The sequence below is a fragment of the Xyrauchen texanus genome, chromosome 28, assembly GCF_025860055.1.
Source record: "Xyrauchen texanus isolate HMW12.3.18 chromosome 28, RBS_HiC_50CHRs, whole genome shotgun sequence".
Classification (NCBI taxonomy): Eukaryota; Metazoa; Chordata; class Actinopteri; order Cypriniformes; family Catostomidae; genus Xyrauchen; species Xyrauchen texanus.
In genome coordinates, this window is record NC_068303.1 from 41820432 (window position 1) to 41835673 (window position 15242).

A 15242-nucleotide genomic window follows, 5' to 3' on the forward strand; every position below is an offset into this window, starting at 1 on the left:
AAATACATATACAAAATTGTGGAATTTAATCTACACTTGTCAAGTGGTTTTTATTGTCGTTTAACCATATACAGTTAGTACAGTACACAGCGAAACGAGACAATGTTCCTCTAGGACAATGGTGCTACATAAAACAATATAGGACAAACACATGAGACTACACAGACTAAATAACATTCCTACATAAAGTCCACGTGCAAACGTGTGCAAAAATTACGGGACGGTACAATAAATTACTAAAAGGTACCGGACAATAGGCACAGTGAGACAGTGCAGCGCCGACTAGTACACATTTGTAATCTGAGTAGTTCAAAAAGATGACACTTTCTAAAATGCTAAATGTAAACTTAACATACTATGAATTAAAGTGCAACTCTGGACGTGTGTGTGCGTTTGTGTGCGCAGGTCCTTAGTATTGATTCTGATGGCTTGGGGAAGAAGCTGTTACACGGTCTGGCTGTGAGAGCCTGAATGCTTCGGTACCTCTTGCCAGATTTGAAGCACAGTGAACCGAGCACACAGCCCTGGGGGGCCCCAGTGCTCCGTGTGGTGGAGATGCTGTTCCCGATCCGGACTGACTGAGGTTTCCCAGTCAGGAAATCCAGGATCCAGTTGCAGAGGGAGGTGTCCAGGCCCAACAGGTTCAGCTTTCCAATCAGGTGCTGAGGAATTATTGTGTTGAATGCTGAGCTGAAGCCTATGAACAGCATTCGAAAGTATGAGTCCTTTTTATCTAGGTGTGAACTGCAGTGGCTCTAGTGAACGGGGCAGCTGGGTCTTAATGTTCCGCATGACGAGCCTCTCGAAGCACTTCATGATGATGGGTGTGAGTGCGACGGGACTGTAGTCATTGAGGCAAGACACTGAAGACTTCTTTGGCATGGGGGCGATGGTGCTGTCCTGGAAGTGATTGTGGATTCTATGGGCGTGTGGCGCTTTGCCTTTCTGATGGCCCGGAGCAATTTGGCCCTCGCTGTTCTTAGGGTTGCCTTTTCGACTGCTCTGAAGACGGAATCTCTGGTCCGCAGCAGTGCATGCACCTCCACTGTCACCCACGGCTTCTGGTTTGAGCGTGTGGTGATGGTCTTGGAGAAAGTGACCTCATCAATTGACTTGCTGATGTAGCTGATCCCTGATGCTGTGTATTCCTCCAAGTTGGTAGAGTCGCCATATGTTGCAACCTCCCTGAACATGTCAGTCAGTACACTCAAAACAGTCCTGAAGAGCAGAGATTGCTTCTGCTGGCCAGGTTTTCACCTGCTTCTGAAGCGGTTTTGTGTGCCTGATGAGCGGTCTATATGTTGGAATTAGCATAACAGTGATGTGGTCTGAGTAGCCAGGGCTCCTCCCGGTACGTGCCTGGGATGATTGTCAACAAAATCAAATGTGATCGCCCCCCTTGATGCAAAGTCCACATACTGATAGAATTTAGGGAGCACTGTCTTGAGATTCGCATGGTTGAAATCTCCGGCGACAATAAACCATTCATCAGGGTGAGCTTTCTGCAGTTCGCTAATAGCCCCATACAGTTCACAGAGCGCTTTCTTAACGTTAGCGCTGGGAGGAATGTACACTCCGGTTATGCAAACAGTGGTGAATTCCCGTGGTAAATAAATAGGTCTGAATCTAACAGTCACAAGCTTCACCAGCAATGAAGCAGAAGCTAGAGACTAGCATAGAGTTCTTGCACCATTCTGTGTTGATTTAAACGCACAGAGCAGCATTTCTGTCGCACAAAACGAGGCGAGCTCGTCTAGCTGAATGGCGGCGTCTGGAACTCTGTCGCTGAGCCACGTCTCCGTGAAAACAAAGACGCAGCCGTCTTTAAACTCACGCTACGTAGTCTGCTAGAGTCGGATATAGTCCAGTTTATTGTCCAGGGAGAAAATATTTGAGAGCAGGATAGACGGGAGAGCCGGTCGGCTCGGGTTTGTTTTTAGCCTAGCATGGACCCCGCCCTCTTGCCGTACTTCCGCTTCCTCGCACACCGCTTACAACGTCATCTCCCCCGGCATCAGGTGACACCAAGGACTGGAGGCCTGGTCTCCGCAGCAAGCCGATGTCACGTAGCTTCTTCTACAGATCATCATGCAGCTTGGTTGTTGCATGAGTCTTATATTTGAGCAGTGTCTGGCAATGGTAAACACGAACACTGGTTGCTCGGTTGTCCGTGTGCCGTAAAAGTCGGGCTAAGTAACAAAAGTAATTGGACATTAACATTTTTGATTCGGAGTGGCCGCTGCGTTCTACCGTGCCGCCATCTTGGATCATTAATTTTACTCAATATTTACTGTTTATTTGTAACATTTGAGTTTATCCATTGACTGCTGTTGGTAGTTTGGATCATTATCTGACACTGGGAAGAAGGACCGCCTCATGAAACCTGTCAATGTCTTGTTCCTATTATATTCAAAAATCAAAAGAGACCAAAAAAATAAATGAATAAAGATTTTTTTTTTTTAGGGCCATAAGGACATTTAATTGGAACATCATGATGGTTATGCATATTTTACTCCCATTCACTCTTATTCTTATTAACAGAACATGTCTGGACATTTTATTTGAGCTGTGTTCCCTTTTGTTTTCAATGATGATTCTCATTACGGCTATGCAATTCTTTTTTTAATACCGTTTACTGGTACTGAGGATTAGGGTAAAATCTGTCATGAAAATGTCACAATACAAAATATCTAAATGGTCCTATGTGGGTTTCTTTATTCTATACTCTGTGTGTGCGTGCGTACACGCACTGGCAGCCAAAAGTTTGGAATAATGTTTATATTTTGCTCTTATGAAAGAAATTGGTACTTTTATTCACCAAAGTGGCATTCAACTGATCACAATGTATGGTCAGGACATTAATAACATGGTAAATTACTATTACAATTTGGAGAAAATATTCAGAACTCCTTAAACTTCAAAGAGTTCTCAACCAAAAATCCTCCACATGCAGCAATGACAGCTTTGCAGATGCTTGACATTCTAGCTGTCAGTTTGTCCAGATACTCAGGTGACATTTCACCCCACACTTCCTGTAGCATTTGTCATAGATGTGTCAGGCACTTTTTTCACTTGTTTTGACTATAAAAACTCAAAATACACATGTTAAAAATACATTCTCTGAAAAAAACAAATATCTTATGCAGTGTTTCTACAACAACTTAAAACTAATTTCTTGTTTTAAGGATTTTTTGATGTGTACAGAAAAAGGTCAAGAATATGATCAACAATAATATCAAAGGTCTTACTAGGAAAACATTAATCTAACATGAATTTTCTTGATATAAAATATGATGGTGTCTGGTAACATGTGCATGTAAAATGGCTAGAATAGCATTTTAGCTTAGCGTAAAGCTAACAATTTACACAAGGTTTATTTCTATTTCTTCTGCTTCAAACGTACTTCTCTGTCTGCTCGTATGAATGTAACACATCATAAGAAAGAGTTTCACCACTGTTCAAATGCACTTTGGATCACATCATTTATATGTATAAATGTTTTCCATCTGAGAGGAATTAATATTAAATGAAACAAATGACAATTAAATGCAAATTAATCTCTATAATAATCTAAATACTTTATGAATATAGCTATTCTAATTACCAATGATTTAAATTGTAACTATGTAGTGGAATTGTTACTTTTATTTTGTTTAAAATATGTAATCCCGTTACATGTCGTCCGTTACTCCCCAACCCTGGGGATAATACACAACTATATGTGTTAAACAATTTGAATGCACGACGAGGAGGCTAAGAACCACCCGAAGCCACCTTGAAGTGCGTCAAAATCGTTGATAAATACTTAAAAGCATTGTAACTGAGCCAAGTCTCCTTTTACAAATAAGAGTCCCTAGATGTGTTTCGGGTTTGTAAAGAATGCGTTATGCACAAAGCCCCCACCCCCCTCTTGTTATTGTTGGGATTTTGGTTGAACATTAAATTGCATCTGGGACTTTCAATTTGGACACTTGAAACCACCATTCTAAAAATCTATTATAAATATTTTTAACCTATTGGCCTATTAATCGGTTATCAGCCTTTTTAATCAACTTAGCAATTGATGTTGTTAATATCCACTATCGGTGAACACCCACCATTTTCAGCTAACTGTACAGGGAGATGAATCGCTGAAGTACATGATGCTGGTGTTTTTTAGTGGTTTGAGATCCAGAAGTGTCTGAACTGTTTGTGTCTGTTTGATTGTGCAGGAGATTGATGGGTTTGTGCAGGCGTTCTTGTCTGTGGTGAATAGACTGCCATCCTGTATCTCGACTCTGCAGTTGCTCACAAAACTACCTGTACCTGCAGACCATGAGCGACTGCAAAACTTCTGCTCCGTGAATGAGGCCCGATTCCAGAAGCTCAGGAGGTATCTGGTTTTGTTTTGTCTTTTGCATGCGAAGCCTGACTGAAGCAGCTGAGGTATGTTTATTTTTTGCTTTGTTCTGCTGTTGGCATTCTAGCTAAATGTCCATCAGTACAAACCATTCACAACAAATTACAGGATTTTCTCCTGTGCAAAGGTGATTATACTATGCAGCATGGAAATGATTTTTCATAGCAGTTTCTGCACATGTTTTACTTCAGTCCTCCAAAATGTGTGTATGTTCAGGGATCTTGGTCTGGATGACTTGCTGAAGCACTGTGAGTGTTTATTGAAGAAACTGCATTTCCCTGAAAATGAGCCGTGTTTTCACACAATGGCTGGAACGTTCCTCTTCTCACACACCACACTAGAGATGCTCCACAACTACAACCGGTGTGTACAACAGCCCTTTAATGTTGTGCGGTACACTTCAAGGACATTTGTCTACGTATTTAAATGTGTATACCTCCTATACAGAGCATTTGTGTTGTCTTTTGCAGGATAACTGCTGCAGTGGAGAAAGTGGAGTTGCTGTGGCAACAGGCCTTTTTCAAAGCTCGCCTACAATTACAGATCCTTCATCTACAAAGAGAAGCGCAACAGGTTAGGAACAAAAGGAGCTATATAAATGTTTACTTCAAATATGTCTGCTTTAGACCTGAAGTTTGTGCATCTGTAGCCACACTTTTATTTAGATAATTGCTCCGTGAATCGTTTTGTTTTAGATGTTTTCTGCACATGATTCATTTCAGCTGCAACTCTTCTTTCAGATACAAGAGCAAATGATTAATTTGCACAGAGAGAAGCTGCAGCCCTACAGGATTCATGTGTCTCAAGATGCCCACAGCGCTGAAATACTGAGGCTGGAGTTTGAGGCTTCAATATACACACATGCGATGGTACGCAACAATCCTCTACAATGAAATAAATGCATCCGATTCCACCAGTTCTGATTCCTTTTGGTCCATTATAGACCAGGGATCTTAAGTGACTTATTCATGTTATCTGAAGTCCTTTCATGAGTATCTGCATTCAACGAGAGGCTGAAATTTCATGAATGTCCTTGAGTTTCTCTTCACAGGCACTGGTTCGTCGTGCTGAGGACGTCATTCACACGTTCACGGAGACCGTTCCATTAACGGAGAGCCGTCCCAGAGAGCATTGGGTGGATGATCTGGAAAGACTGAAGGAGAACCTCTATGCTGCTGTTCAACGTCCTTATCAGACTCTGAGAACTGTGTCAAACTTTCATCACACCTGTAACCGAGTATGTGCTACATACATCACTTTTTACATGGCCAAAATATTCTGTGCGCATTTTAGAAAAACTGCTTCTAAAGTCGATGTTATAAAACACTATATACTGCCTGTTCCTCGTGACGTAATACAAGTAATGTTTTGCTCCAGTTTTTGTATATTCTCATAAGATTTTCACTTCTGTGATAACGGTAAAGGCCAATTCACACTGCCCCAACATCCAGCAGTTGCTTTTATCAGATCAGTGTGTTCACCCGGTTGGCATTCCTTGGCGTCTGTTTTCACCGATTCAACATGTTCAATTGCTATTGACAGGTCTTGTAATGTTTGAAGCATGTGGTATGATTTTCCAACAAACTTCCATAAACTGACTTCAGTGCAAACCGTTACAATGAAAATGAAGCAAGCACGTGACTCAGAAAATGAATGCACGTGTGGCTGCAACTGCATTGATGGAGCAGGAAAACCAAATCATGAGTAATCTAATTTTTTAAGTGAACTTGTTAAAAGCATTCAGATTATAACACAATGATATGTTAGTGTTGGGTTTAAATATTTGTGAAATGTAGTTTTAATAGGTTATAGCCTAATGTTAATATGCAAACATGTTTAATCAGTCGCACAAACTATATATTAAACTGTGCATGTTTGGATTAATTTGCAACCTTTTTGCAAAGGCGAGCAATGACACGCAAATATGCAAGTTTATTCCTCACAGTTCTTTCGTAACATTCTAAATACAAAGCCAACTTTAGAATGTTTGAAGTGTTTGTCTGTTGGGGTTTGTTGGGGCAGTGTGAACTGGCCTTAAGGGTGCTTCTCAATCAGCTCCTTAGTTCAGTAGTCAGGGCACTGATCAGTTCGATCGCAAAATTGTTCTAGTGCTTTTGGGTATGTTTGCTCCATATCAGTTCCCAGACTGCACCGTAAAAACCAGGGAGGATTGTTGCTCACCATGTTCCCTTAAAGAAAATGTCATCATGTTTTAAGTTGTTAGAGAACTAGTGTAAGTCTAAACATAGCTGCAACCAGCAGTGGTCTAAAGCCATTCCCAAACCACAATGCCAAGAGCTCTGGCACAACAGGGTCACGACGTTTATACCAGCTGAAGAGGATATCAAACTGGGATTCATCCAGACCTTTGAACTGAAGCCCAGAGCTCTAACAACTGCACCACTGACAAGTCTGACTGACATCAAAGAGCCATTCTTGATTGAGTATACAACTCTTACTGAGAAAATTAGGTAACAGCTTTTTTAATTGAAGCAGGAATTACGCAATAAAGTACAGTCTGCATTGTTGTAAGCACAATGTGAAGACTCAATTTGTAAAACTGCCCTTACCTGCACTTGAACTCACAACTGTTTGACCTTTATTTCAATGTGTTATCCAATGGGCCATTCTGTTAACACCGCTCAAAACTGCCAAAGAGACATTCCAATCTGAGAGCAGCAGGTTTAAAATAATAAATAAACTATATATTTCTTGATAAATACCTTAAAAATACATACATTTAGAAATGTATCTGTTGCACTTTATTTAACAGTACGTGTACTTTCAGTGTCAAAAGTACTGAGTAATATTTGGTAACTACATGTACTAAATATGGGTTAGGCTTGGTAACTAGTAGTTATATAGTACTTAATGTTGAACAGTAAGATAAAACAGTAAGATTTCAGAAGACTTAAAAGGATAAGGAAGCAAAAATACATTAAAAGTTGTTGAAATTGACTAAGCATTTTGACCACTATGTGGTGCTGTCTCCAATCTATTTAGGTACCATCAGGACATGTCGAAGACCCCTTCCAATTTTCATTCAAATCAAAGCATTTTAAATAAACATTACTTATTCATAAAATTCTAAATGATGGAGGGATTTTATGGCTGGTGTTGGTAAAATATTGTTGGAATCCAAAGACACCAAACTCATAATTTTAGTACAAATGGTTCAAAAGTTACGGGCAAAAACAGCTAAGTTTGACATTACTTGCCCAATAGGTGGCGCTGTCTGATGAATCATGCCAAATTTTTGCAGGTATACATCCAAAAATCCATTTTCACATCGACCTCAACGTTGGCATAATTTCTGAACAGTAGCACAAATTCAAATGTTAAACGTCATAATTCAAGATGTCGGCAGCTGTAATGGGTGGAGTTTTAATGTAAGGTCCATTTAAATCCTCAGGAGGAGAGTAATGAGACAAAAAAGAATGGTGTCTTTTGAACATATGGATCAAAAGATACAAACAAAAGAAAATATCATTTTTGAACTGGTGGTTGCACTACAGAGCATGAGCTAGAGACCCCAAATCTTGTATAGGGGCTATTCATGCCCACACTTATCACTTATCAGTAATTTTCCTATGAACGGTTCATAGGGCTACTATAGACTCCCAGCCAAAAGAAGAATAATACTAATGGATACAATAAGTGCTAGCCCCTCACTATATTATGTCAAAGCCTTATTTTCTCTGTAAAAGACTTTCATTCATGATGTTTATAAAAGGAAAAACAACATTTTAAATATTAGTTGTTAAAAAGAGAAAAAATACACACCTTTTTTGTGTTTGTTTTGTGCTTCATTTATTTTCAACCGTAACATGGTTTAAAATACCTACAAGGAAATCGCGTAATAGTGTCAATTATACAGCTGATTTAATACCAGCTTTGTTTTAATTTTGTGTACTTATTTTTTTTATTGCTTTTTAAGAACAAAGAAAATAAACTACATATAACAATAGTTGCCAGACATTACATATATTCCTTCAATCAGTTCAGCAAAACATTACATTGTACAATCTTCTATTCCTACAGAGAACATAGCTGTCCATTTCCTCCATTTGTACTCAAAAACTTGTGTTTGAAGTCGGATTGTATATATGTGAGTTTTTCCATTTCTTTAACCTACTATTTTTTGTAACCACTGTTCTTTAGGTGGGACTTTATACCTTTTCTGGGTTATTATTGCCTTTTTACTTGTTACCAACAATATCTTAAACCGATATCTGTCATCCTTTTCCACTTCCTCTGGAATGTCCCCCAGAAACGAAACACAATGTCTTTTGGTATATGGAGAGTGAAAATATTGTTAATAGTAGACCATATGTCCTCCCCAAAACGATTCAACTTTGGGCATTGCCAAAAAATATGTGCATGATGTGCCCACTCCACCCCACATTTTTGTCAACATAGGTTTGTAAAGCCTTAATTCTTGTAGTGACACAAAATCGCCACAGTCTTGAGTTTATGGAGGAAAGTGAAATAGTACATATTTTATTCCATTGGTCAGGAGTCATGGAAATATCTACCTCTTTTTCCCATTTCAGTCTTGTATTTTCTGTTGAATATCTCCAGAGTTATCTGTGGTATAATTTGGATACGGTCCTATTGGTACCTTTCTTGAATGCTTGTATAATAATCTGTACTATCTGATTAGGCTGTGCATTGTCCTTTATTTCTTAAGTAATATTGGTGTACCTGTAGTTATCTTCAGAGATCTTTGGTAACTAGGGCATATTTGTCCTTTTTAAAGTTTGGAAGCTTTCCATATTGCCATTTATTCATAATTGTACAGATTGAAGAAATACCTAAATAAACCCATTGTTTAAACCTATAATCCATCGCCCTGTCTTAAAATACAGATTATTTGCCTCCCAGTTCAGAATCTGAATTTGTTTCTCCAAGTGTTATTCCTTTACCAACCTAAAACCAATTTTCAAAGTAAACAATTAATGGATTAAAAGGGTGGATCTGCATTTGAAAGGTAGCTGTTTCCCCTAATAATGCTTGAATTGCCGTTCCTTGAGGCACTCTATTTCCTTCCATTTTGTTTCCACCTCTTTAAGTCGCACCAACACACCAGTGGTCTTAATTGTGTGGCATAGTAATCGTTTTTCAAAGTGGGAACCCTGCCGAGTTCCCCTTTCTAATTTTATCTTTTTTGTAAGACAACCATTTATGTTAATTCTAGCTTCTGGGTTCAAATGTAAAGATCAAAAACTTTGGAGTTTTCTGAATCCGAACCTCTGTAGAACCTGGAATACAAAATCCCAGTTCACGCTATCAAATGCCTTTTCCGCATCCAGGATGACTAAAGTAGCTTTAATATGATCTTTTTCAATTTGCTGCATTTCGTGAAGCATTAGTCTAATATTAGCGTGAGTCTGCCGCCCTAATAAATCCTGTCGGGTAAAAACGCCTAGTCTTTTCCCTAAAATAGATGCATATCATTTGTAGTCAACATTCAAAATCGACACTGGTCTAAATGAGCTGCATAAGGTTCCGTCACTTCCCTTCTTGGGTATAACTGAAATGATTACTAGTGGAGTTTTAATGCATTCAGTTGATCAGTACCCTTGCCAGTGCCTGAATTAGTGTTCATGATAGACTGTTTCATGACATAAGGAGCTGATTGAAACATGGTAAATCATTAATTCAGTACAAATGTCTCTGTGGCTACGTTCGCAACAGGAGAATCTGGCCCAAATCTGTTTTTGTTTTTAACTAGTATGTGACCCAGATCTGTTAGATGGATGACCGTTTAAAGAGCTACAAGTACATTTGAATCTGACTTAAATCAGATCTGGGCAACCACGCGGTCAATTGTGGAAATTAATCAGTTTTTTTTTTTAACACCACTGTCAAAACATTTGCTGTTTACGTGCTTTATTTTCCCAATGTTTGTCTATTTTGGTTCAAAACATTTTAATCGAGTCATCTGAATTTATTTATTTTGAAGAATGGAAATGCTATTTTAGGCTTCAGTTGTTGGGTTCAGCGATTCATTTGAATTACACATTGTAAAATATGTGCAGGATAAGATGTCAGACAGAGATAGATTTATGTAACTGTGCTCTTTACTCATGTCAGTTCCACAGAAAACAGTTTCTATATTTCTCTAAATGTCTCGACATGAATGCAAGCAAGTCAATGCAAATTTTAAATCAACTCTCATTGCATTATATGACCGCAAATACCAAAATGCTACATTAGCCATCAAGACGTCGATAAAACAAGTTGCCATTTATTTTTGTTTGAGTTTAACTATAATGTATTTTACTATAAATATTATAATGCCAGGGTTTGTTATGTGGATCAGTTTAGGAGTGTCAGCTGCATTTTAAAATTCCATGCGAACAAACTTGGAACAATCAAGATTTGGGCCACATGCAGCTGCAGTGTGAACAAACCCCATAATGCATTCTTTACAATTTGAAATAGTATTTATGCATTATATTTACCTGTAAATTAAGGGGAAATGTGCTTTTGTCATTGCAAAAAAATTTTCTTTATCCAAAATATAATTTCTCTCCAGATTTGTGGTGAAATGTGACCAGGTGTATTTTTGACTGCTGATTCGCTTCCAGACAGAAGTGTAATTCTAGTTCTGGTTAATTTCTTAAGTGCAAGAACTGGTACAATCTAGTGCTGTGTGAGACCTTCCTGCAAGACCTGCTGTGGAGTGGGAGTTGTGGAGGTCCGAGCGAGATCAGCTCTTCTCCAGATTTGTGTACAGGCCTGCCCCCCTGGAGACGAGGAGTCGAGACCTTCCTTAGGAGAAATCCCTGCCCTGAGGTGCAGGAGTTGGTGAAGTTGGCACATCTTGCTCATTTTATTACTGACCCCTACCTTCAGCATACTGGCAAACAACTGGCTCACAGGTACAGTAAAACATTTGTGAGACACTTTTTCAAATAAACTTTGTTATACACTCACCTAAAGGATTATTAGGAACACCATACTAATACTTTGTTTGACCCCCTTTCACCTTCAGAACTGCCTTAATTCTACGTGGCATTGATTCAACAAGGTGCTGAAAGCATTCTTTAGAAATGTTGGCCCATATTGATAGGATAGCATCTTGCAGTTGATGGAGATTTGTGGGATGCACATCCAAGGCACGAAGCTCCCGTTCCACCACATCCCAAAGATGCTCTATTGGGTTGAGATCTGGTGACTGTGGGGGCCATTTTAGTTCAGTGAACTCATTGTCATGTTCAAGAAACCAATTTGAAATGATTCGAGCTTTGTGACATGGTGCATTATCCTGCTGGAAGTAGCCATCAGAGGATGGGTACATGGTGGCCATAAAGGGATGGACATGGTCAGAAACAATGCTCAGGTAGGCCGTGGCATTTAAACGATGGCCAATTGGCACTAAGGGGCCTAAAGTGTGCCAAGAAAACATCCCCACATCATTACACCACCACCACCAGCCTGCACAGTGGTAACAAGGCATGATGGATCCATGTTCTCATTCTGTTTACGCCAAATTCTGACTCTACCATCTGAATGTCTCAACAGAAATCGAGACTCATCAGACCAGGCAACATTTTTCCAGTCTTCAACTGTCCAATTTTGGTGAGCTCTTGCAAATTGTAGCCTCTTTTTCCTATTTGTAGTGGAGATGAGTGGTACCCGGTGGGGTCTTCTGCTGTTGTAGCCCATCCGCCTCAAGGTTGTGCGTGTTGTGGCTTCACAAATGCTTTGCTGCATACCTCGGTTGTAACGAGTGGTTATTTCAGGCAAAGTTGCTCTTCTATCAGCTTGAATCAGTCGGCCCATTCTCCTCTGACCTCTAGCATCAACAAGGCATTTTCAGCCCACAGGACTGCCGCATACTGGATGTTTTTCCCTTTTCACACCATTCTTTGTAAACCCTAGAAATGGTTGTGCGTGAAAATCCCAGTAACTGAGCAGATTGTGAAATACTCAGACCGGCCCGTCTGGCACCAACAACCATGCCACGCTCAAAATTGCTTAAATCACCTTTCTTTCCCATTCTGACATTCAGTTTGGAGTTCAGGAGATTGTCTTGACCAGGACCACACCCCTAAATGCATTGAAGCAACTGCCATGTGATTGGTTGATTAGATAATTGCATTAATGAGAAATTGAACAGGTGTTCCTAATAATCCTTTAGGTGAGTGTATGTTGTGTTATGTTGTGCAGTCAAACAGAAACGGTCTACGCAAGTATGCAAATGCTGATGTGAATGCCTACGCTGAAGAAAATGCAAGCAGTGCTTTTTATCGCTTGTCCCATCAAGGGCCTTGGTACACTTTCACAAGTCAAAAGAGCCCATCCCCATGTGTCTATTATTTTCACCCACTGGGTAAACTTATTAAACCTGATCTCTTATAAAAGTCATGGCACGTGTGGAAAAATCCAGCAGATTTAGCTCATGTCATAACACAAATGGTGCGGGACGAGTTAGAAGCTGAAATTTGTGCGGAATAAGAATTGGGTTAGGGATTTTGGAAATCCCTAAACGAAGATCCGAGCGTTCGTAATAGTGGTGCCTTGCAAAAGCAAGCAATAATAATATAAAATGATGATGGTTCAATACTGTGTGAATATTAATCATGAATTTAATGGATTTCCACATCTGCTCAAAATTCAAACACTATTGTCATTCTGAGATTTTGTTGCAAACCCAGAAGAAAAACAACCAACAACCTTACTATAAATGTATTGATCTTCCGATATGACCCAAGGGACTGGCTGCTCTGACATCATGATTCACATGTATCTTCTCCCTTGCAACGAATGCGGTCCATGGCCTGCAAAAAAGTTAATCATGACTGCCAGTAGGGGACGAAATATGACTCATGTCTGTATGCAAATAGCAGTAAGAAGGTGGCTTTAGACACGTTTCTGGATCAACATCATGCATTGGTCCTGAAACATTATTCCTAACTCGATCCCCAATCCCAAAATGGTGTATAAACTACCTCTAAAATCACACCTATGAATTAAGAATTTTGGTCAAGCCCTTAACCCTAGCCCAAAGCCTAAATCTACCACTTATCTCTATTCCTAAAATCTGTTTGTTTGAGAAAATTTGTACCAGGAACATTTTCTACTTTGTAGCTGAATGGACACCAAACTTTGTACAAGTAGTACATGAACTTGTAATGGCTTAATATGAAGTTTAAATTTCCATTTAAATGAATATTCATGACCCCGTCCACAGATGCATGACTCTGCAGAGACTGTTGACCTTGCCTGGTTCTGTGCCTCTTCACGACCTTCAGCTTGCACTTCAGTGGCAGTATGAGTACCTTAAGGGCAACCACAAAATCTCTGATATCACGACCCCTGAGGTTGTTCGGAATACCTGCAGTCTCCCTCAAGACTCTGGCTTTGCATCCAACTTTGTCCCATGCAGACACTCTGATTCTCATTGTGAGAATTTGTCAGATTTAGCCAAATGGCCTTCAGTAGGGGATTGTCACCATCAGGTCTTGTCCAGTGGAGCTCCCGGGATGGTGTCCGCTGCAGGCAAACCCCTCTCTCTCAGCTCATTTGACTCTGGATTTGATGGAGCAGGAAGTAGTCACTTGGATACCAGGAGTAAGAGGGATGGACTTCCCAAGTTTCTGGTAAATGGAGACTCTGCTTTCAAATTGAAACCCCTTCATGCACAAATTCACGAGGAGGTATTTACGAGTGTGTCTGATTCCGAGGAGCAGCATGAAGAACTAGAGTTCAGTTTAAAGAGGGATGCCACTCGGGCCAGTATTCAGATTGTTCCCAAAGTAACCTCTAATTCATTAAACCTTGAGATAAAGTTGAAACGTTCAGCCACACAACTCAAGAACCCTTGGCTTGGCCTCCCTATAGATGACTTGCAGAGCGCTTATATGGTTACAATCACACCCAACTCTAACCAGCAGAGGGACCTGAAGAGTCCCAGTCTCTCAGAACACTCGTATCGCACTGATCAATCCAACCGGTCACAAGATCAACCTTCTCAAACTGATGGCTTGAGCTGTGCTCACAACAAAGGCACCAAGAGCAGCATCTTCCAGAATCAGGATAGCTTTGAGGGCTCAGAGTTGAATCCCATTGGGAATGTTCTGTCCAGTACTATAACTGATGAGGAAAAACCCAGCAACACAGTGGATGGTGAGCCATCTCTTCTGTGGGACACATTTGATCTCCACAACCTTAGACGGGACTCTTTTGAAAGGTGAGCCTCCACAAAAATTAGCAGAAAACTTGTATGGGAGATCTGCTCAACTTTACATTTGGTTCAATAACTTGCCTATACACTACAACAGTCATGGAGTACCCCAAATACAGCACATTTTGGATGCTTTCCCAATCTAACATACATAATTGAATTATTAGCTTGTTGGTAGAGGCTCCATGACCTGAATTGGGTGTCAGATAAGAATTGGGGCTTCCAAAATGTGCAGACTACAACCAACTGGAATGATGACCATGACCCACTATTGGTATATTTTCCAGGTGAGATTAAGTTTGTTCTTAGGGCTTGTGTGCTTGTGTATTAAACAGGATGGATGCATCTGTTAACGACTGGGTTCATAGAGAACAACAAGAGCTTAAAGAGGTGGAGGAGACTTTAGACCGAGCTGCTGAGATACTGCAGGTGAGTTTTATTTTTATTTTATCTTGATATTTTATTTCAGATTTGAAAGTGATATTATTGAAGTATTGCCCAGGTGCAATTAAAAATAATATTGCATATATCCCATTTACATGGATATTTCACAGTAAAGCTTTTTGAGTTTGGATCCAGATATATAAATATTCTGACAGTGTGACTAAGCTGGAACTCCTTGACAAATTTCTTTAATCAGGGCCCATG

The 15242-nt window shown here is 39.9% G+C and overlaps 1 protein-coding gene across 1 annotated transcript in view; it reads left to right on the plus strand.

Annotated features, from left to right (window-relative positions):
- LOC127621768 (uncharacterized) overlaps positions 1-15242 on the plus strand; it is a 44659-nt gene that overhangs the window by 18482 nt on the left and 10935 nt on the right. Inside the window, exons 7-14 of the mRNA XM_052095490.1 lie at positions 4212-4372; positions 4616-4762; positions 4870-4972; positions 5140-5268; positions 5451-5636; positions 11030-11286; positions 13602-14600; positions 14930-15023. Of these exons, the coding sequence (XP_051951450.1) occupies positions 4212-4372; positions 4616-4762; positions 4870-4972; positions 5140-5268; positions 5451-5636; positions 11030-11286; positions 13602-14600; positions 14930-15023 (2076 nt within the window). The remainder of the gene's footprint in view (positions 1-4211; positions 4373-4615; positions 4763-4869; positions 4973-5139; positions 5269-5450; positions 5637-11029; positions 11287-13601; positions 14601-14929; positions 15024-15242) is intronic.